The following is a 25692-nucleotide window of genomic DNA, read 5'->3' on the forward strand; positions in this document are numbered from 1 at the left end:
AATGTGCTGTGAAGAAGGACTTTCTGGTCCAAATAGCCTTCCTCTACTCCAAAATTTCCTTCTCCCCGACTTGGTCTACATTGTGGAAGCCATCTAATATTTAGTAATTCACAAAGCCTAAATTAAGAAGTAGGAGATTAAGAGAATTAAGATCTCTGCTAAATGCATACCTTTGATTTAGAAAGATAATGCTCATTACCAATTTAACACTGTTCTTTATTAACTTTAACTCAAGTCACACAACATCAGAGTGCTCAGTGAGATGCTTCCTGACTCTGCCCTACCAGTTTCAGTTGCTCCAGTGAGCCACTGACAAGCTCAGTGCAATGCGTCATAGAAGTATCCACTCATCACTTCCAACCAGTTGAGACATCTTAATAGTGTGATTAAATATTTTGATATGAACCAATATTTTGATGAAGCTATTTTAGCACGTGTCCCTGTATGAATCTCCACTGAAGTTATAGACTCAATATATTCTGATTCTTCAGATCCAGGTAGTATATTATATTTGATTTGATGTGTTAAATTTTAAGGAGATCGGGGCGCCTGGGTGGCTCAGTTGGTTAAGCGGCTGCCTTCAGCTCAGGTCATGATCCTGGGGTCCTGGGATCGAGCCCCACGTCTGGCTCCCTGCTCAGCGGAGAGCCTGCTTCTCCCTCTCCCTCTGCCAATTTGTGCTCTCTATCTCTCTGTCAAATAAATAAATAAAATCTTAAAAAAAAATTTTTAAGGAGATCATAACAAACTAAAGTACAAACTGAGGAAAGTGGTGAGGAGAATAAGGAAAAATGTGTCTAAAAATATTGAAAAAATTGGGGATGACAAAAATGAAACATTTGTGAATATAATCATTATTAGCAATCGTTAAAGATAATGTTTTGGGAGATGAAACTTATTTCTTCTCTGTTCTTCTACAGACAAATGAAAGAATAAAGATGAGTAAGTGAAAATAAAAGAAATATCCATTTTGTATCAATTTTAAAGCATTTTTCACCATATAGAACCTCCTAACAATGGAAAGGGTTGCTTTATGAAGCTATGCCCTTCTTGTCATTGAAAGTGTTCAAGCAGAGTCTGAATTATCATCCATTCCATGATTCATTCACTTAATAAATATTCATGGAGGGCTTATTACATTCAAGGCACTGTGCTGAGACTACGGGAAAGGCAAAGATGAATCAGACTGAATTCTTCCCCAGTAGTAGAGCTACGACTTGAACTGAATAATTAGAATACAAGGTAAGAAAGGAAAAGTGCCCTAGGAGACATTCAGATAATTTTGTATAGGAGTGCAAAAGAAGGAGGCATGATTTTCAGTTCATGGATAATGGAGGAGTGTTCTCTTCTCCTCTACCATCCATTCTCTACAGAGCAGCAGGAAATCAGTTCATATTACACTCCTGATCAAAACACCTTAACAGTTTTTCATTGCACATATTATAAACCCAGAGCCATCACGTTGATTCCTAAGGTCAGATGTGATCTGGCTTCTGCCTATGTTCTCACCCTCATGTGCACCAGCCACAGCAGTGTTTCCGTTTCTGGAACACACCAAGCTCATTCATCCTCAAGGGTTTTTTTTTTGTTTTGTTTTGTTTTTTGTCAGTTCATCTGCTGAATGCACGGCTCCCAAACTTTGGTTTGGTTGAGCGTCTTATTTTCCAGTTTCAACTACCATGTCATTTCCTCCATGAGGCCATCATTGGGCATTCCATCTAAATTAGCTGAAGGGGGCTTCTTTATCCTCCATCTCTCCATACCCATCATCATTTTATTTTCTTCCTAGTACTATCAAAATCTGAAATTGTCCTTCTCTTGCCCATTTATTTATAAATTACCTATTACCTGTCTTTCTCAACTAGAATGTAGCAAGAGTGAGGATTTGTCCATCTCATTTGCTGTTGTATCTCCAGCACGCAGATTAGAACAATACCTAACATGCCATAGGCATACAATAAATACTTCTTGAAGGTTTACTGAGTAAAGAGTTTTTTGCACAGAGTGAGAGTTTAGACAAGAATCTTTAACTCCTTCCAACTCTGATATCTTATAATATCAATGTTCTATGCTAATTCTTCTCGGCTTCATTAGCCATTTCATCACACCTATTATTTGGGTCATTGTTTTTCTTTTGCTCTACAGACACTCTTTCCAACTTTCCAACTCACATGAATGCATGTGTTTTGGTGATTCTTTTTTAACTCTTTCTGAATCATGATTAAATTTTTAAAAATAAATTCCTAAAATCTCTACTAACTGGTCATACTTTTTACATGTTATTTCCATATTATTCTGTAATTGTTTGTTTCATTGATGTTGGATTGCCTATGCCAATTGAAATAAAATGCACACTACATATGTCACTTCTCAGTAGCCCTATTAAAAATGGTAAAAAGAAATAAGTGAATTTAATTTTAATAATATATTTAATCTAATATATCTAAAATATTCTTTCAACATGTAGCAATATAAAGATTATTCATGAGGGGTACCTGGGTGGCTCAGTCAGTTAAATGCCCAGCTCTTGATTTTGGTTCAGGCTGTGATCTCAGGGTCATGAGATGGAGCCCCACCTTAGCTTCTGCACTCAGCATGGAGTCTGCTTGTTCCTCTCGCTCTGCCCCTCCTCCCTGCTCTCTCTCTCTCTCTCTCTAAAATAATAAATATATAAAATCTTTAAAAAAATTCCTCATGAGGTATTGTACATACAATAAAGTTGTGTTTAATGGCAAATTATTTTATACTGCTTAAGTATTAAAATTTAAAGTTATTAAAATTAAATAAAGTTCAAAATTCAGTTCCTCTGTCACAGTAGCCACATTTCAAAGGATCAATTAACCACATATTGCTAGTGGCTACATATAGGTCAGCGTACAACTACACAGCGAAATAGTAAATGCCCTGGTACCAGAATTGTCTCTTCAACAATGTACTTCATTTGTTGGCTGTGTAAATTAATGAATAAGACATTATTTAGTTTTTAATAAACACATGAGAAAACATAAATGAAAACCATAAATGAATCATTTGTACTGTTTCTCCAAATAAGTCTTTAAATACTGGTTTTGCCAGGAAATGGCATTAATAATAGCAAAAACAGCACTGGAAAATAAAAATATTAGAGTAATAAATGAATGTCATGAGAGTATGCTGTTGTGGTCAAAATAAGTGTTCCGTATGCTGTAAGCAAATTTAATCATAGGGAGAGTTAACTCAAGGCTTTCCTGAGCCTCTCAAGACTCTTCTTCCTCACACATGCTAAGAGCTCTCTTAAACATAGTCAGAGGAGCACTTGGAGAAAAGCCTGCCTCTAACCCTTTATAATAAGAGCAAGCTATTACCACTCATGCAGACTTGCATTTCATGTGAGCCTCTATTATAAAAGCCAAATCATAAAATAAATCAGTAAATTCATATATACATATGTGTATACATCAGTAGAAGAGGAAATGAAGAAAAAGAAAATGAAAGTAGAATAATAAATGGAAAATGAAATTTAAGGGAAAATAATGAAATATTTTAAAAACTAATTAAATAACCATAATAATTTAAACACAAAAAGAGCTTCAATATGGTTGTTTTTTTTAAGTCACAAAGAAATTGAATCATCAATATAAAAACATTAAAATTTTCTAAAAACTTGAGAGTAGTTTAGGATAAAACCTAAGATTATGGAAAAAGCTAAAAAAACTAACCAATGAAAATAGAATTATTTCTATCATCATAACAGTAGTTACTATTATCAAGCACAGACCATGTGCCTGACACTTTGCTGGATGTATTAGGCTTTTAGCTTCTCCTTTCACAGCAAACGCTGGATAAAGTCCTCATTTTTTTTGAAGATTTTTTTTATTTATTTCAGAGATGGAAAGAGAGCACGAGTTGGGGGGGCAGGTTGTGTGCAGAGGGAGACACAGACTCTCCGCTTAGCAGGGAGCCCAAGGCATGGGGCAAGTCCAGGACCATGAGATTATGATCTAAGCCAAAGGCAGATGCATAACTGACTGAGCCACCCAGGCACCCCAAATAATGTCCTCATTTTAGAGACTTAGAAGTTACCTGCAATTCACACTGCTAATAAGTGGAAGAGCTAAAATTGGAAGGTGAGACTATTAGAGTGATTTCTATTTTAAATGTTTTGTTAAAGGGTGGCTAGACTCTGAAAGAAGTAGAAATAAGAACTTCTTTGATAAGAAAAGAAATCCCACCCTTATAGCCCCTTCCACACGCAGGAACTGTGCTGAGCTCATAGCATCCGTGGTGAAGAGGTAAACCCTCGTCAGAAAGAGATTCTTACTCTCCTCTGAGGCTCCCCTGGAACATAAAGATGTGTGAGTGCAGAATGCATGTGAGATTATTCATGGAGGAAAGAGGAGGTGGAGAGTGATCTACTGAATGCCACCACACTCAGGAACCCCAATCCGATTGAGGGGCAATACCATGTTCCTGCCAATGTCACTGGGACAGAATTTACTCAGTACCCATATGCAACCAAACTGAACTCTTTTTGACCGATTTTTTTTTTTTTTTGCTATTTCAAATTAAAATTTTTTTTATATGAAGAGGAAGGCAGATTAATCAAGATATATAAGCCACAGCCTGTCAGGAAAGGAAGAGAACAAAACGTTAGCTCTCCTTAGAGAAAATCGATTGAAATGGCAAAATCACCTCAGACACAAAATGCACACCCAAAAATATTGTAAAACAACCATGATATTTAGTCAAAGTAAAATTAGGCCACACATGATTGCTTATAGTAGATTTACTTTTTCAAAGAATGTTTTTACCATTTTATAACCTATTTAATAGTGGCCTTAAAGGCCTTTTTTTTTTTAAATCTTGGTTCTTTTCCATGTTATTCCATAACACTTTTTTTTTCCCTTGGTGAGTTTTTGGGGTTTTTTTCCTGAATATTTTCCTGGGATCTTCTCCTCCAACCTATCCTCCTATATACACTAATTTAAATTATGTCCTATGTTTTCTAGATAAATATCAAATTAACCTTGAAATCTCTAATTCTAGAAGTGGCATGGATAAAGGCTAAGAGCAGTGTATCAGTGATGGGTCTGCCTTCCACCAGCCCGGATGCCACCAGAAAAGGATTTATATGTAATAAGGATCCTAATGTACTGGTTGGGGAGACTCTTTGTTCTTCTTTTAAAGTTTCTACTCTTTTTACAATTCTATCAGAGCACACAGGAAATGTTCTATCAAATTTTTACCCTGTTTTACATCATTTTATCTGTCTCCCAAATAAGTAAGAATCTGTGGCTCAACATAAAGAACACTGCATTAAGGAAGAGGGTAGGGTGAATTTTAGTCTGATTTCTGTAAGAATGTTGCTGATGAGACCGGTCCCTCCAGTCACATCAGGGACTCTCAAGTTTTTTGCCTCAAACTTCAGTAGAAACACAATTTGAAATAAAACCTTCAAACTGTTTTTTGGAAATTGGCAGGTTATAAATTATAAATGAACTCAAAACAACTCATGAAAAAATAAGCCATACTCTTAGAAATTGTAAAATGAAATTCATTTTTTTGGTAAAATGAAATTCTAAAGTGCTAACATACCCTTTGCTAACTATATGAAAAACTGAAAAAGCAATGAACTAATCTATTTTCTATGTAATCTTTGGTTCGATGCAGGAAAAATACAAAAGCCCAAAAAAGTCAACATAAATATTCTGAGTTGGCTTGGAGTGAACTCCATCTTTAGTAGATATAGTTACATCAAAGTGTCACAGATCGATTAGACAACTCTTTAGAACAATCTAAAACCCTTAACTCAACCTTGGGATTTCTCACACTTGCCTGATCATAGCAATTACATTGGCTTCTTTGGAGATTCTGCTTCGGTGGCTCTTGGCTGAGACGTAGAGTTCTGTATTTTTGAAAAACACTCCTGAAAAATACTTAGGATCAGGCTAGTTTGAGCAACCCTGCTTTACAGTACAAGAACCAGTAACTTTCTAATGTTCATTTGGTTCCTGAGACTCTTTATACTACTAAAAAGAATAGACTCCTCAGCTGTCACGCGGATTCTGATCTGTTTAAAAAATCATATTTGTTGGGACGACTGGATGGCTCAGTGGTTAAGCGTCTGCCTTCAGCTCAGGTCATGATCCCGGGGTCCTGGGATCAAGCCCCGCATCGGGCTCCCTGGTCTGCGGGAAGCCTGCTTCTCCCTCTCCTTCTGCCTGCTTCTCCCTCTACTTGGGCTCGCTCTCTCTCTGTCAAATAAATGAATAAAATCTTTAAAAAAAATGAAAATCATATTTCTCAATGGAAAAAAATCTTGGTAAATCCTTTTTAGCTTTGTATAAATGAGCACCACCATCCACCCACTTACCCCTGACCCCCACAGCTCATTTCCCCCTTTGTAAACTGAGAAAGCTGGTTCCCTCAGACTACACTGCATCACACTAGAAGTGACTCGGCCAAGATAATCACTTTGAAGGCTTGACCTGAAATCATTTACTGACTTCTACCTCTGATTTTAAACTGCTCAAAATTTTGATGTAAAAAGTGAACAGCAATTTATGAGTACTTGGGTATAAATACATCCTCTATGTGCATAGTCTCCACGAACAAGAGAGGAGAAAAGGGGGCGGGTGGTATGGGAGGTCTCCCTGGGGTTCCTTCTCATCCCGCTGCCCCATCTTCAAACACAACAAGACAGCTTTACCCTCTTCGGTGCCATCCCTTACCCTGCCATGTAGTTTTCCACTGAAGAGTCTGTGGGTATTCTTCAACTTCCTATTCTCTCTAAACTTCCTCCACCTACTTACAAGGCCCTTTTCCAGGGCCATGTGACCTCCAAACATACCGTCCTTCAACAATGCTGTTCTGTTCCTCCCTGACACAGGCCCTTACTCTAGGTCCTGCCATATAAAATGACTTCTAAGCAGTAGATAAGCGCTAAATATTATCAGAGGGAGTAGTATCATACTTTGTGTTTGAAATTGTAAAATCCTATCTTTGTTTTCTCACAAGAGTACCACTATCTCCATTTTCTACAAGAGGAAACAGACCCAGAAAGATCGAGTGACTGCCTCCTTCAAGTCAGTAGCCAGCTTGGGACTGGTGCTTCCACGCTCCGACTTCATTATGGTCTCCAGTTAAGGCCATGTGCTGGTCATTAAAATATCCTTTCATTCAAGAATTATTTACTCTTTCTTCCAGATTGTTAATAAAGACATTAAACAAAACCAGACCTCCCGCTGACCCTATAGTCAACACGTTGCCCTGAGTCATTAGGACTTGTCGTCTAGCCAGTTCTCAGATCATGTGACAGAGCACACAGCAAAGCCAATGCTAATGAGGTTGGCAAATATGATTTATTGAGAAACTCTATCAATGCATTATAAAAATATAAATATATGTGTGTTAAGGTACATTCATTGTGCTCATGGTTTTTAATTCTATTGAGAATGCCATCAGGACTGTCTGGCACTATTTGGGTAAAATCTATTCTTCTATAGCAGAGCTCTTTTAGTTCTTTTGATTCCATTATCCTCTCCGTGTTTCAAGCTTAGCAGTGGTGCTGCTATTGTTTTTTTTTTTTTTTTAAGGATTGATTTCACAATGGGAATGCCAGTACAGATTCTTTATTCCAAGATGATTATTAGGAAAATTTGTAATAATTAATCCCAGGGAAGAACACTGGGCCAAAGAGAACTGTGGACATCTTAGTAAGTGCCTCTGGCCCTGGAGGAGGATTTCTGATTTCCAGATCTCCTCCCTAGCATTAAAACAATGTGGTTTCAGGGCCAGAATGGTGACACCTGAGAAAGAACTCAAAGGAACTGTACTTGTAAGCGTGTCCTCCAAGTGGAGCACCTCCCATTCACACGTCTGATTTTTACACTGGATTTTCTCTGGCTCGACTCCATTACATTCCTTTTCTTGTCCTACAATTCCTTGTACTTAACTGCTGCCTATGGACCTTGGCTGATACACTATAAAACTTTCCCTATATATTTTCTACCTGCTTAAGCAACTTGTTTCATAGAATTTTTCTGTCTCTTAGTGAAAATTGAAATGTCATGAAAGGCAAGGAAATTCCATTTAAACCAAAGTAGTCTCCCAATGACTACCCCAGAGCATATTTTATAGGAACAGAAATTGGGTCAGCTAGGAATTAATTAACAACCACCATATTTCCCTAACCACAATGGCATAACCTTATGTCCGGGATCTTCACAGCTGAGGACTTTGCCAGTGACTCGCCAGAAAATGCTATGCACACACAGTTTTTGGCCTGCCTTAAAAAAGGACCATTATGGGCCATCTTTCTGTTTCCACTATTGGCTTGAGCCATTTCACCGGGACCATACACCGTACATACGTTCCAAGTAACACGAGTTTTAAAATTGCAATATCCATCTACTAAATGGTTATACTGGAAAGTAATAGCTAATTTAAAAATGTAGATATCACATATAAAGCTCTCTGCTAATTGATGGCACTACTCATTGGAGTGAGAGCAAGGATGTTTCTAGTATTTTAATTATTTTATTACAAGTGTATGATATTTAAAAGCGTTTGAGATTTGCATGGGAGGGAAATGAATTACACTTTAGCACACCGTGTAAAGAGATTTCCCAACTTTTACTATATTTTTGGAAATATATACAGAAGGGCCATTTTATATGTAAAATACTATGAATTCATTTCTGTATGATAATTGCAAGAATTGCTACAATTATAAGTGCTGTTCAGTAATATCAATGAATGTGAAATGATATTTACACACAAGAAAAATGCATGATTCAGATTGGAAGAGTTGCTTGTGGGCTCCTGTTCCATCTGTTGAGCTTGCTTTTATGCCTGAGGGACATTCTGCACAGACAAGTTTACAGTTGTCCTAGACTGAAAGACCAGGGTGGTTTATTATTAGCAACAAACGTATGCATGTTTTCCTTTAAGGATATCAGCTACTACAAGAACAAACTTGCAAAGCTTTTTCTGGGTTTACTCCTATGTGGCAGTGCAATAGCTTTCTCCAAACGGATTCTTTTGAGTGATATTATGTCATCATTTTTATCAACTGTTGAAATAGAGAAAATGAATATTCATATAACTATTCTAAATTCAAACATGAAAGTAATTTCATAGAAATTGATAATATCAAGACCCGATTCAGGATGTAATTTACGTTCTTAAGTAACGTGGTTTCACTATTGATTAATATTTGTTTACAAGTTTCATAAGAATATGATTTGGAAAGAAAAGTGGCTCACATTTCACATGTTGTGAGTAGAACTATCTTATGAAAGAATGAATGCTAACATTTTTTAGCATTTCCTAGGTTTTTCTCTGTGCTAAGTACATTACGTACATGCCTTGTACCTTTTCACTGCCAACGAAAAAATCTCTGAGGCAAAATCTATATTATCTCCACTTCATAGATGAGGAGTATGAGGCACGGAGGGCATAAGTAATTTCTCCAAAGTACACAGCCGGAAAGCAAAATCTGAACACAGGCAGTTCTACGCAGAGCTCTTGCTTTTGAACTCATGCCACCAGAAAGTAAGGTAGGTTAGTGGTTCTCAGACTTGGGTAGAAGTCAGAGTCATGTGGAGGGCTCATTAAAACACAGATTGTTGGGCCTCACCACCAGAGTTTCTGGGAGAGTAGGTCTGGTCTGAAGCCTGAGAATTTGCATTTCTATCAAGCTCCTAGGTGATGGGATGCTGCTGGCTTGACCACACTTTGAAAACCACAAAGTGGATGACTCAAAGTCAGAACAGCTGAGATGTGCTGTGGAGGTTTCAGTAGCTAGAGGTGCTCCCATGTGACCAGAGAGAGAAAAGGGAGAAATCGGACCCTAAGGTAGAGAGCAAAGCAGGATGTTCAGGAAGAGGGAGCCTGAGCAAGAGGAGGGCAGGAGCTAGGGGGCTGTGTCCATGTGCGAGTCTGTGGGCAGGAAGAGGGGGCAGGTGGAAAATCCTACCATGAAAATAGATGTCAAATCCGGGGAGGGAACTTTAAAAAGCAACACTGAAAGTGCCACAGTAAATTTTACTTCATAAACCCAACCTTGGGAAAATATTTGACTTTTCTAAAGCAGAAGGATATAGCAAATAGTAGACAGTAGTGACAAAAGCATCAACCTGGGAGACAGAAAATGACACTCAGCCTTAAACTTCTGGTGATCCTGTGGCAGCCACTTGGCCTCTCTGGGCCTCAGTCCCCTAGATTTTCATCTTACTTATTCCGGTTCATCTCTAGGGTCCTCTCTTGTTTTCATGGCCTGAGTTTCAATTGATGGGGATATCGGGTTATGACTCTCCAGTATATATGCTTTACAAATCTGCTTCTTTCCTTCATCTACATTGCTTATAAATTGATCGTGCTCTTACCCAGCCTGAGTTAGAATGGAGAAGTATGGACTTCTTAATGACTGTTTATTAAAAGGGGTGACATTTACATTTGTCTCTGGCTTTGGTTTGAGGCTTTAGATAGCACTGCAGTTAAACTGATTTATTTTTAGCAGCCTGAAAAGAGAGGATTGCCTAATGTTTGTTGCTTTTTCGGCCTGCCTTCTATGTAGAAGTCTGGGAAAGCCATCGATAGAGTCAGTGAGAGAAGCAAGGTGCTCCAAGCATGTTTTCTTGGTTATAATTAATGGAGGCCACCCAGGGACATGTAGCATTTACTCTCAAATTGAGATGACATGCAACGTCTCCTGCCCACCCAATTCTTTCTATTAAAGAGTCGAGGCACTTTTTAAAAGCAGTAGACAAGGTATATGGGTTTATTTCCATGTCCAGGTCTCAGAAGGATTTAAGAGGGAGATGTTCCAGGTCAGGAGAAGAGTCAAGAACACCAGCGTGCTTGTGTTCCTCTTACCATCACCCTGTAGATGTCTTCTTCTCACCCAGGGTGAGAAGGGCTGGTAATCTTTCAGTCTCTATTCCTGTACTATTTTAACCAGAACCCAAAAAGTGTGTGACAAGGGGGCTTGAGCCTGCCTTTGCGCTTCTCAACCAGAGCCTCCTTTATTCCAGCAGTATAGTCACCTTCTAATGTGTAGTAGGGCTCATTCAAGAGAATCAGGATGGCAATGTGGGGGCACTTTTTGTGGCATAGGGAATTTACAGTGCTTTCCATATGCTCATTTTTCAAGTATAAAACTGTGGTCCACAAGACAGAAAGTGGCTTCTCTGGATCACCCAGTGGGTGGTAACAGAAGCTGAACTAGAGTCCGGGTCAGTTTGCACCAAGCGATCCTGTGGCATAACACGTGTCTCAGACACATGTTAATTTCCCACTTGAACACACACACAGTCACACACGCTTTCTCACTTTCACATGCTCATAGTCATTCACTAACTTCTTCACTCTCACACTCAAACACACTCATAGTCAACACACACACTCCCACCCGCATACTCCCTCACTGTCACACCCCCATACCCTGAGACTCCTGTAACTTCAGGAGCACCTGAACACCCGTGTCCCCCGTGTGGCCTGCTGTTGGATGCCCAACTCGTTCTCATAGATTCCTTTTGTTGGATCGAAGTAATCCATGCAGGGTTTGAGACCACTTGTGAACACCCAGCCAGAGGCTCAAGCCAGAACTTGGCTTGCATGGGAGATCCCCGTGGAGGCTCGGACTCTTGTTTTTTTGTTTTTTGGGGTTTTTCTTTTAGTGCCAGATTAGGTGGTAGTCAGTGAGAAATGGAACTTTGGAAAGAAAGCAGGCAAAAGAGGATCCAGTGACAGGATTCTAAGATGAAAATCCAGTGATTGAACAGGACCAGATTCCAGAAACAAAATCCGGTACCTAAAAGTGAGGTGACTAAGAGGAACTAGATGGTATTGAGGTTTCTGTGACATCAGAGGATAACTGGAGTGAGGGATGGCTGTCCCAAAGCTCTGCACTAACCATGAGGAAAGGTGGTTTGCTTGCAGCTGGGTTTTACTGGCCTCTATCTGATGAGCCTCTTTGCTCTCTTCTGTGGCAACTTCTGACACTTAGGGTCTTCACTTCTTCCTTGGACCAAGGAGGCAAAGGGGACTATAACTAAGTCACACAGTGGCCAAGTTTAAGGAAGACCACAATTTTATAATTTTGGGTCAGTAACTGTAGATTTATCCCCCTCTCTTCTGCCCTGGTTGGCAGTCTGACAAGTGTCACCCAGGTGAGATACGCCTTCCCAAAGGTGCTTTGAATTCTGCTGGGCCAACAATAAATTTTCTCAGAAAAGCACCTGACATCTGGTGTGAGAACAATCTAGAACATGTTCTCACAACCTCCCAGAAGCTGAATATCAAGTTTGTCCAGACTTGGATCTCAATGATCCTTGTACACAGCTTTTAATTAATCAAAAATTAGTCAACAATATGCAGATAAGATAATTACATAGTACATCTATTATCACCCTCTGTTCTTCTGTAGCCTATTTTATGTCTAGGCAAAGTGGGTGGCCACAGGTCCGGTGGGATTTAAGCTGTACAAGGTATGAAAGGTATTGCCTCAACTATGAATTTTGTCTCTTATTGGGGTGTAGGCATAATCTGCTTTATTCAAGGGTCTAGCTATTTCTTTACCAATAATGAAGCCAGAAGTTTTTCACTCTACAAAAAATGTATTTTCAGTTTATCTTCTCATAGGCTTTCCTAAAAAAATGTTCTTACTAAGAGGCCACATAAAGACAACAATAGAACTACCAAGTTTCCGTTCAGTTCCATATGCCACAGCTAGTTTGCAAGTATGGAGGCCTCACATTTTGACAAGAGAAGGTAGAGATGACCTCTTAGAAGTAAAAAACAAGGGATGCCTGGGTGGCTCAGTCGTTAAGCGTCTGCCTTCGGCTCAGGTCATGATCCCAGGGTCCTGGGATCAAGCCCCGCATCCCTGCTCAGCAGAAAGCCTGCCTCTCCCTCTCCCCCTGCTTGTGTTCCCTTTCTCCCTGTCTCTCTCTCTGTCAAATAAATAAATAAAAATCTTAAAAAAAAAAAAGAAGAAGAAGAAGTAAAAAACAAGTACTGTTTCCTAATGGAATTTGGCTTTTATTATTTGATGGCATCTGGACTAATCGGAGAATGAAGACTTTATATTATAAACCTTGAAAGGGAGAAATAATCTAAATAAATTTTATTTTAGGATTGACCTGCTCTCCTAATTTTTATCTCCACACAAACCTTCACTTAAGGTTAAATTATGATATGGCTCTTCTTTGATCTTTCTACATCAGTTGAATGGTGAGTCAGTTCTCAGTGTTTACTTTATGGTATCATGATGATGAAAATATTGTAGCAGTTTTGTTTTACTATTCGGACTTTCTCAAAGAAGTGATCCTATTGTCAAATGAGTAATCGGAAACACCAAAGGGTTTTTTATCAGTTGTTAACATACCAATCACAAGAAAATCTGTCTGTAGGCAAATCACCTCTTTACAAGTGAATAAAACAACAATCAACTGTGGAATGATTTCTTTTTTTTTTTTTTTAGTTAGCATGTTAAATCTGCATAACAATCAAAAATATAAATATCACGTTTTTATATAATATTCACTGGATATAATTCTTTCCTATAGTCCCTGATAAGTTATTGTTACAACTCATGTTCACTGTTCTTATTTTTTTTTATTGCCAGAACATATGCTACTGACCATATAAGGCAAAATTGCCCTGTGTATAGAAAACCACATGGTGAATGCTTGCATTTCAATTAAAACCAGATCTCTTGACATCTTGATGCATCTGAGCCCTAGCCATATGAGGCTAGCTCTGTCAGCCTTCCCACTCTTGATCAATGTAAGCACATCTATTCTTAGACTATGAAAGATGTGCCTTAGGTGCCGAGGGAAGGGTTGCTGGCTTGTCATAGCTGCAGCCTGGTGGGGAGTACTTTGTGTGGTCTGTGAGCACACTTTTCTGCCTTCCTTCCTGGCTGTGCACCTCTGAGTGGGAGAAGATGCACTCCAGGTGCATCTTCCTCCTTGTGTTCTCACGCCAAACTGGGAGGTTTAGGAAGAGCATAGAAAAGAGGCCACACACTTGTTTGTCATAGGTTGCCTGCAAGAAGACAGAGGCCGCTAAATGAATGAATCATTCTTTGGGATTGGCTGTACCAAGCTGATCACTCTATTTGAGTCAAAACTAAATAACTTTAGGGGGGAAAGAATCTGAAAAATGTTTGATAGAAGATAGCAGGGGAAAAAACAAAATAACATTTTATTTTTATCGACTGGTGATTAACTTAGAATAGAGTCATTTGATGACCTCCAGGGTTGTTTAAGTGGTGAAGAGACATTGTTCCAGTATTTCCAAACTAACCAAAGATAGGGTTTTGTATTTCTACACCAGATTGTGGTTTTTTATAAATAGTTTTAGCTAAAAAACAAAAACAAACACTTTTTTTTTTTTTTATTAAAGTTCCTTGTTTCCAGAATCAGTCAGAGGTAATAAAAGAGTAGATGTGAAATGAGGAATGAGAATTTTCACTTGGGTTAAAAACAGAAGAATAAGCTGAACTCTTAGTGGTGGAAACCACTACTAACATGTTCCGTACCATCTGAAGCCTAGAATGTACACTGCCACCTACCCTAACTCTCTCTGGCTTCTAGTACCTGTTAAAGATAATCACGAAAAGTCCCAGAGTCTCCTGTTTCTTTTTCCTTCGAGGGTATGACCATTATTCATTTTGTTCATCAAATAGTCTAAAATTAAAGAGTCTAACATACAAAAAAAATCAAAATCTGAAAAATAAAACAAGGGAAAAATGTCTTCCAATTTTTCTTAACTCTTTCCTATAGTTTATGCTTGGGTAACATTTCAAAAGACTGCACGACCCAGTTTACCACCACCAGTACAGAGGAATCAAACTATAACACAGATTACTCTAATAATAATAAAAGTGTCCTTAGACTTAAATAACAATCTTTGAGGAAGAATTATTCCAACTCAGTTAGTTGATTAAGTTTGCCCCGGTAGCTGAAAGGTAAGTTTATTTTTTGTTAGAATACATATAACTTTTAGAAATAGGAAGTTTTATTTGCTTTTATCATTAGATGAAATAACATTTAGGTTCAAGCTGTTCATTTGAAGACCACTTTTGTCTTCCTTTCAGAGTAAAGTTTTTTCCAGCTAATCTGCACTTGTTTTCACAACCATGACATAGTCGGAAAATTTCCTTCTGCTTAACGTTAGTTGCTAAGCAGACTATATTTCAGTATGCCAGCCATCAAATTGTCAGTCAAGCAAACATTGCAAGTGTTTGGTAATCTGATAACACTTAACAGTCATCCTCTGACATCTAGCAATCAATGCGAGGTGATGTAGCTTGAGCAGAGTCATGCTTTTTATTGTGTGAAATCAGAAATGTGATGGGAAAAGTCTGAAATTTCAACATTTCCCAGTGTTTCATTGGGGTTCTTTTTTGCCTCACATAAGAAGGTTCCTCTCCAGTATCAATAGAATAGAAATTGTTTTGTAATTCACTCCATTGTACAAAAGACTTAAATTTGTTTCATAACTTTGGTCATTTATTCTTGCCAAATCTGAGGTAACATGCAGAGGAAGCATGCCATTTGGAAACCCCGGTTTTAAGGGCTGCTTAGTAAGGTGTGGGGAGTATAGATTTGTCAGAGATTATTCATCACCATAGCCAGGATGGCGTTTAATAGAAAGCTTTTGTGTGTGAGTGTTCCTAGGAGTATTTAATTTGAATGTGTGTTAAGCAATCGCTATGCAATAAAACAGAAAGTGGACCATAAGAAGCTGTTCCCCTTACCTTGAATCCAGAGATACCAATGTAGGGATTATACCCTCGAGCAGGACTTGTTAGAATGGAGCTTGGGGCTGCGTTTGTTATTGCCTCTCTGTTTTCCAAGAGATTGCATGTGACTGTGATAAAGAAACAGTCTATGATAGCCAAACAAAGAGGTAGTCACTTAATTTTATGTTTGAACTTCCACTCTTCTGTACAAATCAAACAAAGTGGTATCCAGCTGCTTACTTACTCTAACTATAAAGCCCTGTTTTATCATATACCTCTATGCGTATCTATAAATATATTATATAAACCATTGTAATAGGAGAAAGTTGAGGTTTCACTTGCATCAGAATCAGGAAATACAGGGGTAGGATTGCCAAAGCAATTAAACTTGGACACCCCCCTCACTATCAGCAATATAATAGAGCCTTTCATTTCATGAACTAATAGTTTGTTAACGTTTATATTATGGTATGAGCATCTGGTTATGGGTGACCGACAAGACAAGATGGAAAACCCAGGAAGAACGGTTCCTCCCTGGGATCGTAGCACGTTCTAGTTTGTCATTTTACACTGACCGTCCGCAGGTCGTGCAAGCTTTAGATAGACAGCCTCGAGGGTCTTTCCATGGGATGCACCTATCCCAGTACCCACAGGATAGCACGTGTGACACAATCTCTGAGTTTAAACAAATCACTGGACTCAGAGAAAAGCCTCTGAATATTAATGAGTCTTTTTTAGTAACAATTATGGTATGGTATCTAATCACTAAGAAACCACTCAGAAAAAAACTTAGAAAATACTCTTTAAAATATGGAAAGAAAAATAATGTTTTACATTTTGCTAATGATCTTCCTACCCTTCCGGATGCTTCTACATTTCTATTTTCCACAATAGACATACTATTCAAACAGCTTATAGGCCACATCTTTCAGTTGTTAATATTTTTTGATCATTTTTCCCCCAGAATAAATATTTTTTTACAACATGGTTGTTTAAAGCTACGTATTTCATTGTATGGATGTAAAAATATTTGTTTAACTACTCCCCTATTTTTGGACTTTTTAAAAAATGTGCTATTATAAATACATCTACATCATACCAACTTTCATTTTTTTTAGAATAATTTTTTAGAAACAGATTTTTGGTTCTATGGCAAGCTATTTTTGTATTGAAGTACAGTTGACATATAATGTTATATTAGTTTCGGGTGTACAATGTAGGGATTCAATAATTCTATACATTACACAGTACTCACCACAATGAGTGTAGTCACCATCTGTCACCACACAAAGTTTTTAAATATTATTATAAATTTAAATATTATTATATATTCCCTATGCTGTACTTTTCATCCTTGTGGCTTATTTATTTTATAACTAGAAGTTTGTATCTCTTAATCCCCTTCACCTCTCTTGCCCATCCCCCCAATTTCCCTCTGCTCTGGCAACGACCTGTTTGTTCTCTGTAAATAGGAATCTGTTTTAGTTTTTTGTTTTCATTTTTTAGATTTCACATATAAATGAAATCATACAGTATTTGTTTTTCTCTAACTTATTTCACTTTGCATAAAACCCTCTAGGTCCATCCATGTTGTCACAAATGGCAAGATTTCATTCTTTTTTATGGCTGAGTAATATTCTATTTGTGTGTGTATGTGTATGTGTGTGTGTGTGTATTATATATATATGTGTGTGTGAGTATTACATATGTGTGTGTGTGTGTGTGTGTGTGTGTGTATACATACCACGTCTTCCCTATCCATTTATCTATCCGTGGACACTTAAATTGCTTCCCTACCCTGGCTACTATGAATAATGCTGCAATAAACATGGGGGGGATAGTGAATTTATCTTTTCATTTAGTGTTTTCCTTTTCTTTGGGTAAATACCCAGAAGTGAAATTGCTAGATCATATGATAATTCTATTTTTAATTTTTTGAGGAACCTCCATGCTATTTTCCACAGTGGCTGCCCCGGTTTCCATTCCCAACAACAGTGCACAACAATTCCTTTCCCTCACATACTCATCAACACTTGTTATTTCTTGTGTTTTGAATACTAGCCATCTGACTGATTTGAGGTGGTATCTCCCTGTGGCTTTGATTTGCATTTCCCTAAAGATGAGTGATGTTGAGCATCTTTTCATGTGTCTCTTGGCCATCCATATGTCTTTTTTGGAAAAATGTCTATCTAGGTCTTCTGCTCATTTTTAATCAAATTACTTGGGATTTTTCTGGTGTTGAGTTGTAGGAGCTCTTTATATTTTTTTGGATATTAACCTCTTATCAAATATATCATTTGCTAATATCTTCTCCCATTCAATAGGTTACCTTTATCTTTTGTTGATGGCTTCCTTCACTGTGCAAAACTTCTTGGTTTGATGTAGTCCCGATAGTTTATTTTTGCTTTTGTTTCTCTTGCCTGAGGAGATAGATCTAGAAAAATGTTGGTAAGGCTAATGTCCAAGTGATTGCTTTGGAGCAAGACAATTTTAAAAGTGAAAGCTATTGTCATATTGTCTTTCAGATAATCTATCCTATACCAATTTATATATCTAGCTCAATATTTCTCTAAGTATAACTGTTTATGAAACCTTCTATGCTTGTATTTTCCTAAGAAATTTTTTCAGTAAATTGAATGTGTATGTCTAGTCCTACATTATAAACAAAAATGATAAAAACAACATCTAGACCTAGGCGCTTAGTCTTCTACTGAATGAGGGCAAACTGGAAGTTACGGTTTAAAAATGTACCTGTTTCAGCCATGCTGACATGATTTTGCTCTCTGCCTTAATATCCTGACTTCTACACACTCACAGAAGTCTCCTTGAATTTGTGAAGGTTTCACTGCTGCTGTAAGTGTCACTTCTCATTTCCTACACTGAAGGCTGCAGATGACGGAGATTCTCTCTTCTTTAAGTTACCGAAACTAGTAGAATTGCGCCACAAGTATACAGTTTGACAAGACTACCAATGCTCAGTTGGCATTGGTTGTACACACACAGGAAGCAGACAGGTGTGTTTTGGCTTTGGTCATGGGGTGTGCCTTCTCTGCCCTGCAGGATGTATAGTAGTCCATAAGTGGTGTGAGGTGGCTGTGGTCTTAATGATGGCCTCCTCCCTCCCTCCCTCCTTCCCTCCCCCGCTCCCTCTCCCCCGGCCCCTCTCCCCTGCCCTTCTTCCCTCCTTCTCTCTCTCCCTTTCTTTCTTCTTCTGTCTCTTTTATGATGAAAGAGTCAAAAGAAAGAATGCAATCAATGAGAACACTCCAGTGAAGGTAGATGACAAGCAGCTGTTGCCTGGTGCTCAAAAATGAACAGATCAGGCCCAGCCTTGTTTTGCATGTGAGTTTGGATGGATCACAGCCTTTGGCATAATCATTTGAGGATAATGTTTCTTTTCTTAAACTTTTGAATCTCTCAGTAAGCGAACAGTAGAAGGGAAACTTTCCTTGATGCAGAAAGACTGAGTGTGTGAAGTCACCAAAACATGCATGCCTCGATGTGTATTTGTGGGGTTATCTGAAACTTATCCAACATGCAGTTAACTGATAGGTAGCTAAATGGTCAAAAATATAGAACATAGAAAATATAGTGCAATATTTCAGATATTTTATGACTGCAATCTTATTATCCCTTTGGCAAAGGGTAACTGAGACACACAGATTTATAAAAACTAAATCTTCTGATTTTTAAGTGAACGATCCATATTTCTAGTTGAGTGCCTCCATCAGCATCCCTATACATTTCTTTTTGAAAAATAGTATTTTATTTCCCTTTGTCTTACATTTCAGCCACGTTTCCAAATCCTTTCCTTTTTATTAACTGTGGATTGATTCCAATCCATTCACCATGGTAAAGGAGGCAGATTTTTCAAGCTTGTAGCAACTGTTTATCTAATTGCCTTTTAATGGGCTGCACATTGTTGTTGGGTATTTTTGCTGCACCACCATTTTAACCCTTACAGTGAGTGAGTATTGAATTGGTGTGCCATTGTCCTTTATAAACTCCAAAGGTCTGTACACACGCACGAACACATACACACACACGCACACACACAAATTCTACATACAAAACTATGGGAAAGTTAAAGGAGCTCCTATTGAAAGGAAGGCTATGTTTGGGCAGGGAATATCCTGACTCAAGACAGCCAAAATATTCAAAAGCCAGCAGTTTTCTTGGGCTCCATCTCTCTTCATGCAAATTAAATCTCAGGAAAGCACGCATGCACGCGCGCACGTACACACACACACACACACACACACACACTCACTCACTCATACCTGCACCTGGGAATCCTAGGCACTCCATAGCCTGAAGCATCATTCCCCAGTATAGGAAATGAAAGGGGCTCCCCTGAGAACCCTACATACTCACACTGTGTTTCAGTTTCATTGTTTTGGTGGTGGTGATTGGTTTCTGTTGGACCCCAGGTGCACAGTCAATTTAATCACCAGTGGTCTGGGCGAGGCCCCTCAATGTATTATTTATTCCCATTTGGCCCCATTTTCTCTCCCCCACATAGATAGCCATCCTGGTGTACTTAGTATATATCTTTCATTTGGAAGGGTGCTCTGCAAGACATTTGGTAAGTGTGTGCTATCGCTCTGTTAAATTTTCAAAGAGACAAAACATCTACTGTTTTTTTCAACTTTTAAATGTTTCAAAGTGCATCTTATGCTCTCATCTTTGTAAAAAAAAAAAAAAAGAAAAGAAGAAAAGAAAATCCTCTTCATCCAATACTAGCACTGTTAGAAATGAATTAATCCCCCTGGGTGACTTTTCTATCCGGTCCTGGTCTGCCTGCTACTCTCCTAGGACAAGTCCCACACATCTTTGCTCCTTTCCTCCTGTTTCTCTTCCAGCATTTTACCAAAATGCAGTGAAAATTATACACATTATTTGCAGGAATATTAACGCATGGATAGAACCAGGAAGTTTCAAACAGATTTTTCTTAATAAGCTTTATTTGTCTTGACTTTTTTATTTGTGTGTTCTTCCATATCCATGCCCTACACACTGTGGTTTGTAGAAAGAACACAGACTCAGGCTTATGTGTAATCTGTGCTAAGTGCTTGGGAAAACAAAAAAAATGTTTTTTCTTAAATCACTTCATTCTTGTTATCATATTAAGATTTAGGAAAACACATATTAGCATATAATCAAAGCAGTTTTCAATCAAGAACCAAATTTTCTATATCTTATTTTTTTTACTTTAGCAAAATCATTGGTGTTGATGTGGTCAAACAAATCTTCATTCTAGACCTCTTCCCTTTTTGCCACAAATCCATTATTTACAGACTTAACTCTAATATACAGAAGAGGGAATTGAGATTTCAAGGCTGCTTACCCATGGCCATTAAGTTTTCAGGAGTGAAATCTATCTTTTTAACCCTAAAGTCCACGCACTGAAATGAGTTTCCCAGCAGTCCACTACTATGGTCGAAATGTGACATTATAGGTATGCCTACATTACTCTGTAGTCTTCCTTATTTGGTTATTATTGTCCCAAACTATGTGCCACGTGTTGTGCTGGGCACTGGAGTTGGAGGAATTGTCTGGCATCGAGTCTTCTCTAGTGAGCTCAAGGCCTAAGCAAAGCCAGCAAGGTGCTTACCTGTCTAAGCCCAGACATTCTTACTCAGGCCAAGTTCAGTAAGGTGCACACCAAGGGCTTCCTCAAAGGGGTAGAATGTAATAAGGAAGCCTAAAGAACAATAAACACAGAACTGAACCCTCTTGTGATTTCTTGCAGTACCAACTGCTTTTTCTGCAAAATGAGTCTCCTGCTCCTGACTGCAGACTCACCCCCGATTGGTTTCTCACATATTGGATCAATATTGGACTCAGTATATGAGATACTAGTACACATTTATTATCTTGATTACCCAAAACGATGATTTGGATGTTAGCATCCGGTTCCTAATTTTATAGACATAAAAGCAGGATATGAGAATCTGCTTCTGATTAAAAAAGGAAGACTTCTTAAGATTCATGTAATGATCTACTTGTTCTAGTTTTTGAAAAACTGTTCACTGAAGCCCATAAAGCAGCCACAGACTAAAATCAGGCAAGTGCTGTTTTAAAAGTTATTTCCTAGAATTTTGTGTAGCTAACCTAGAATTGACTGCTTGTGAAGCCTTACTTTGGATTCCTTGCCCGTCTGATGCTACCAATCAGATCATCAAATGCCATAAGCAGCATCCTAGCAAAATAGACACAATATGGAAACAAATACTGGTCGAGAGGCTTGCTCAGGTCACCTCCAGGTCACTCATCCACATGAGCAGCATTTTATGATTTGGTTCAGTGCTGCTCTGAGGTACACATTAACTTTGACTGGAGCGAATTGCTGAAAATTTCCTCAGAAATGAGTCCAAGCAATTTCCCTTCTTTCTTCATTTATAATGTGTTGACATTAATTAGTACCTAATTCCTGGAGTGTGTTCAGGCTTCAGTGACAGACAGAAAGGAACGATTTCTGAGCAGATTAGGCACACAGCCTCCTGGCACAGTTCCAGGGGTTGGAGGTACAGCCGGGCTGCTCTCAGGAGAAGGTCCTCATCAGGCTGGCCCACATTCTTCATTAGGACCCAAAGAGTTTAAAAAGACTACAGGAAGTGGTTCTACTTAATAGTAATAATCCATTTTTCCTTAAGAAACTCAAGATATTCTGAGTTACTGGCTAAGATCTACAAAGAGAAAAAAGGTAGTCACTTAATGACCATGCATGGTGACTGAGCAAGCCAATGTTATAAGCAGGTCTGATTCCAGCACCTTCTGGCTTTATGTTATTTTATTTATTTTTTATTTTTTTTTCCATTGAGGCATTTTATTTGCAAGTATGTATTACATCCCTAGAAAAAGAATCCCAGGATTTTCCCTCCTGTGTGTTTTCGTCTTGCTTCTTCATGGTCCATGATGCCAGCTGAAGTTGTCACTACAATGAAACCAAACTGGCGTGACGGGAGTAGGTTATTCTGCCATTTTTCTAGATCTTTCAGTTGTACATTGAATCTGGGGCTGATCACTCCACACTTGTTTAACCTGCCCGTGAGGTTCACAACAATCTTCCCCGCTCTGTGATCATCAATGATTTCAAATTCGCCAATGTAACCATGCTTCATCATCACAGTGAGAAACCGATCAATGACTTTGGAGCACGGCCTAATAAGAACCCGGCGTTTGCCTCTCTTCTCAGCATTGTTAATGCTCTTGACAGCATCTGCCAAGACATTCATGAGCACCATTATGGCCGCACGGAAAGATGGCGGAAAGAGGATGGGGCTGGCTTTATGTTATTTTAAATTTATGTATTTCTTCATGCATCTCTGATCCCACATCTGCACAGGCAGCTTGTATGTTTCAATGAAAATGAGCGCTCTAAAGGATAGCTTTATAACATCAATCGGCTATATTTAGATTAAAGCATGGGGAGACTGGAAGAGTAATAGAGGGTATTTCATGCATATTATATCTTCATTGAATAAGGGAAGCCCTCTCTTTGGTCAGAGAGATGTGATGTTCCTGTGCCATTATAGAACTTCACTGGAAAATGTTAGTAAAGCCTGCTGTTTGCCCTCCTTCTGGTATGTTAAGATCTTCATTTACAAACCATATTTGATTATTAGAAAGATGGAAGTAGAGAATGAACACATCAATAAATAGTGAACATCAGGGAAGACTAGTGAACACCAGGGAGGATGACCCAAATTGTGCTTTTGAAAAGTGAGTGTGGGTACTACAGAGATCCTAATAAATGATACAACAGTGAGCAGCCTGGAGGAGTAGAAAAACAGCCAGTAACATAAATAGAACCTGAGTCAAACAGAGAAAAACTGATTAAGATTTATAACCTAGGTCCACTTATGAAAATTCAAAAGACAAGGTCACAAAACCACACACATTTGACCAGAGCACATACAAAGATGCATAACAAACATGTTAGGTTATTTTTTAGAGAAAAGAAGGAAGTAGGCATGGAAAATGGGGACAAGATAAGGAAATGGAGGGGTTTCCCAGAAATAGTAGTTATAATGAGCTATGAAATATGGGATGTGATTAGCTCGACTCTACACCTGAATTTTAGAAATACATATGTGTGTGTGTCTCACTAATGTCCTAAGCAATATAGACATTAGAATTTTTTGCTCCCAGTTTTAATCCTGTGTTGTGCTTTATGAAGATATGAGGCCTGTGAACCAACACATCATAATCTCCTTGCCATGTATGTTCATGACTATCATTGTTCATGGTATATTTTAAATACACAAAGCAGTTAAATTGCAACACTACAGAGACATTTGTAGGAGAGAAAACTATGCCTCTGCTGTGCTTGTTGCCTTCTCAGATGTGATCCAGGAAAAGCACAATTTTTATGCAGTAACAGAAAGAAGCAAGTTTCTGAGTACATGTGACTTTCTTGCATTTTTTTGAGCTCTTTTAGTTTGTTACCATCTATTAGAGAAGTACCAACAGGGGCGCCTGGTTGGTTCAGTTGGTTAAGCACCTGCCTTCGGCTCAGGTCATGATCCCAAGGTCCTGGGATCAAGCCCCACATGGGGCTCCCTGCTCAGTGGGGCGCCTGCTTCTCCCTCTCCATCTCCCTGCTACTCCCTCTGCTTGTGCTCTCTCTCTCTCTTTCTCTGTCAAATAAATAAATAAAATCTTAAAAAAAAGAAGAAGTATCAGCAAAACTTTATCAACATTCAGGCAAAAGTAAATTACCTAATACGATCCATTCGTTTCCTAGCCAAGAAACTTAGATTCACTAGTCAGAACCTATATATCTAACACACTGTCACTTGCAGTACCTGAACAAATATTCTTTTCTTATCTTACATTTAGCCCATACTCCAAGGTGTGAGTGCCCCTATTCATCCACAGCCTTTAAGAATAGCCTAACATTGTGAATAACTTGCCCAGAAAAGGAGGAAATAGTGACATTATTAAAGTTATATTAATAACTAAAAAGTTACAGCAATTGTAAAAATAGAATCCGCCTGCAAATTAATTTTTAAAACAATTAATGGATATTTTAAGTTCCAGCTTTTTATTGTCTTTTTTTTCTTCCATGATTTACATGAAAGTTTTAATACTTTAGAAGCTTTCAGATTTTATGTACCAAAACATAATGCACATGAATACACACCCATGGAGACCTCCAGCCTGAAACTTCATTTCAGAGAAAAGTCTGAGTATTGAAAATGCAGCAGATCTGATTTTTAAATAGTTGAGCTTTTCAAGGGGATGGTAATCTATCATAATGGAACACTTAGCTTCACTTAAAAAGTATACATTTATGGTTCTCTGTTTATGACATCATTATAATCTTTACTCCTAGTATTGTTATTCTGTGATCAGAGTGTGAAAATAACACAGAAATAAGTGACAAGAGAGTTCAGTCTCAGTTAGTTAAGGTCCTAAAGTTATTGGCCATTAGATTTTTAATACAACATAAAAAGGAGGTTATTATCTATCATTGTCAAAGAAATGTAGGCTGTACTTCATGTAATTAAAGTAACTTCTAATTACATGAGATTGGATTTGCTTGTTCCATAGTTCATTTCAAATGGAATGAGTCAAAGAATTCATCCACTCTTTTTTTTTTTTAAATATCATTAAACTTGTGCCTTTTTCCTGAACAAGATATATGACATGTTGTGTGGATCAACCTAATGACATGCCCAAAGTGAAAGAAAGTCCCAGTATTACCTCCTCCTGAAATCGGAAGTTATTTAAGGGAGGATGAATAGAATTCTGGGCCTTTCTCTTTCTCCTAATGTAACTTGGTATACACAGATTCTTTTCATTTAAATCACTGATTCATTCCTTTAAGTTTTTATTTATAAAGGAACCCTAGGGACTAGGAAAGATGGCGGAGGAGTAGGGGACCCTATTTCGACTGGTCCCTGGAATTGAACTGGATACCTACCAGACCACTCTGAGCACCCACGAAACCA

General features: G+C 38.2%; 1 protein-coding gene across 1 annotated transcript; it reads right to left on the reverse strand.

Moving 5' to 3' along the window:
• Positions 1–22540: 22540 nt before the first annotated feature.
• On the reverse strand, positions 22541–22983 carry LOC113929669 (40S ribosomal protein S15a-like). Its single transcript, XM_035727749.1, has one exon. It carries the CDS (start codon positions 22978–22980, stop codon positions 22588–22590), a length of 393 nt encoding a protein of 130 aa, XP_035583642.1. The 5' UTR covers positions 22981–22983; the 3' UTR covers positions 22541–22587.
• Between the last annotated feature and the right edge of the window lie 2709 nt (positions 22984–25692).

The sequence above is a fragment of the Zalophus californianus genome, chromosome 5 (genome assembly GCF_009762305.2).
Source record: "Zalophus californianus isolate mZalCal1 chromosome 5, mZalCal1.pri.v2, whole genome shotgun sequence".
Classification (NCBI taxonomy): Eukaryota; Metazoa; Chordata; class Mammalia; order Carnivora; family Otariidae; genus Zalophus; species Zalophus californianus.

Coding starts and splice junctions, on each gene's coding strand:
- LOC113929669 (XM_035727749.1), bottom strand. CDS start 22,980: ATGGTGCTCATGAATGTCTTGGCAGATGCTGTCAAGAGCATTAACAAT.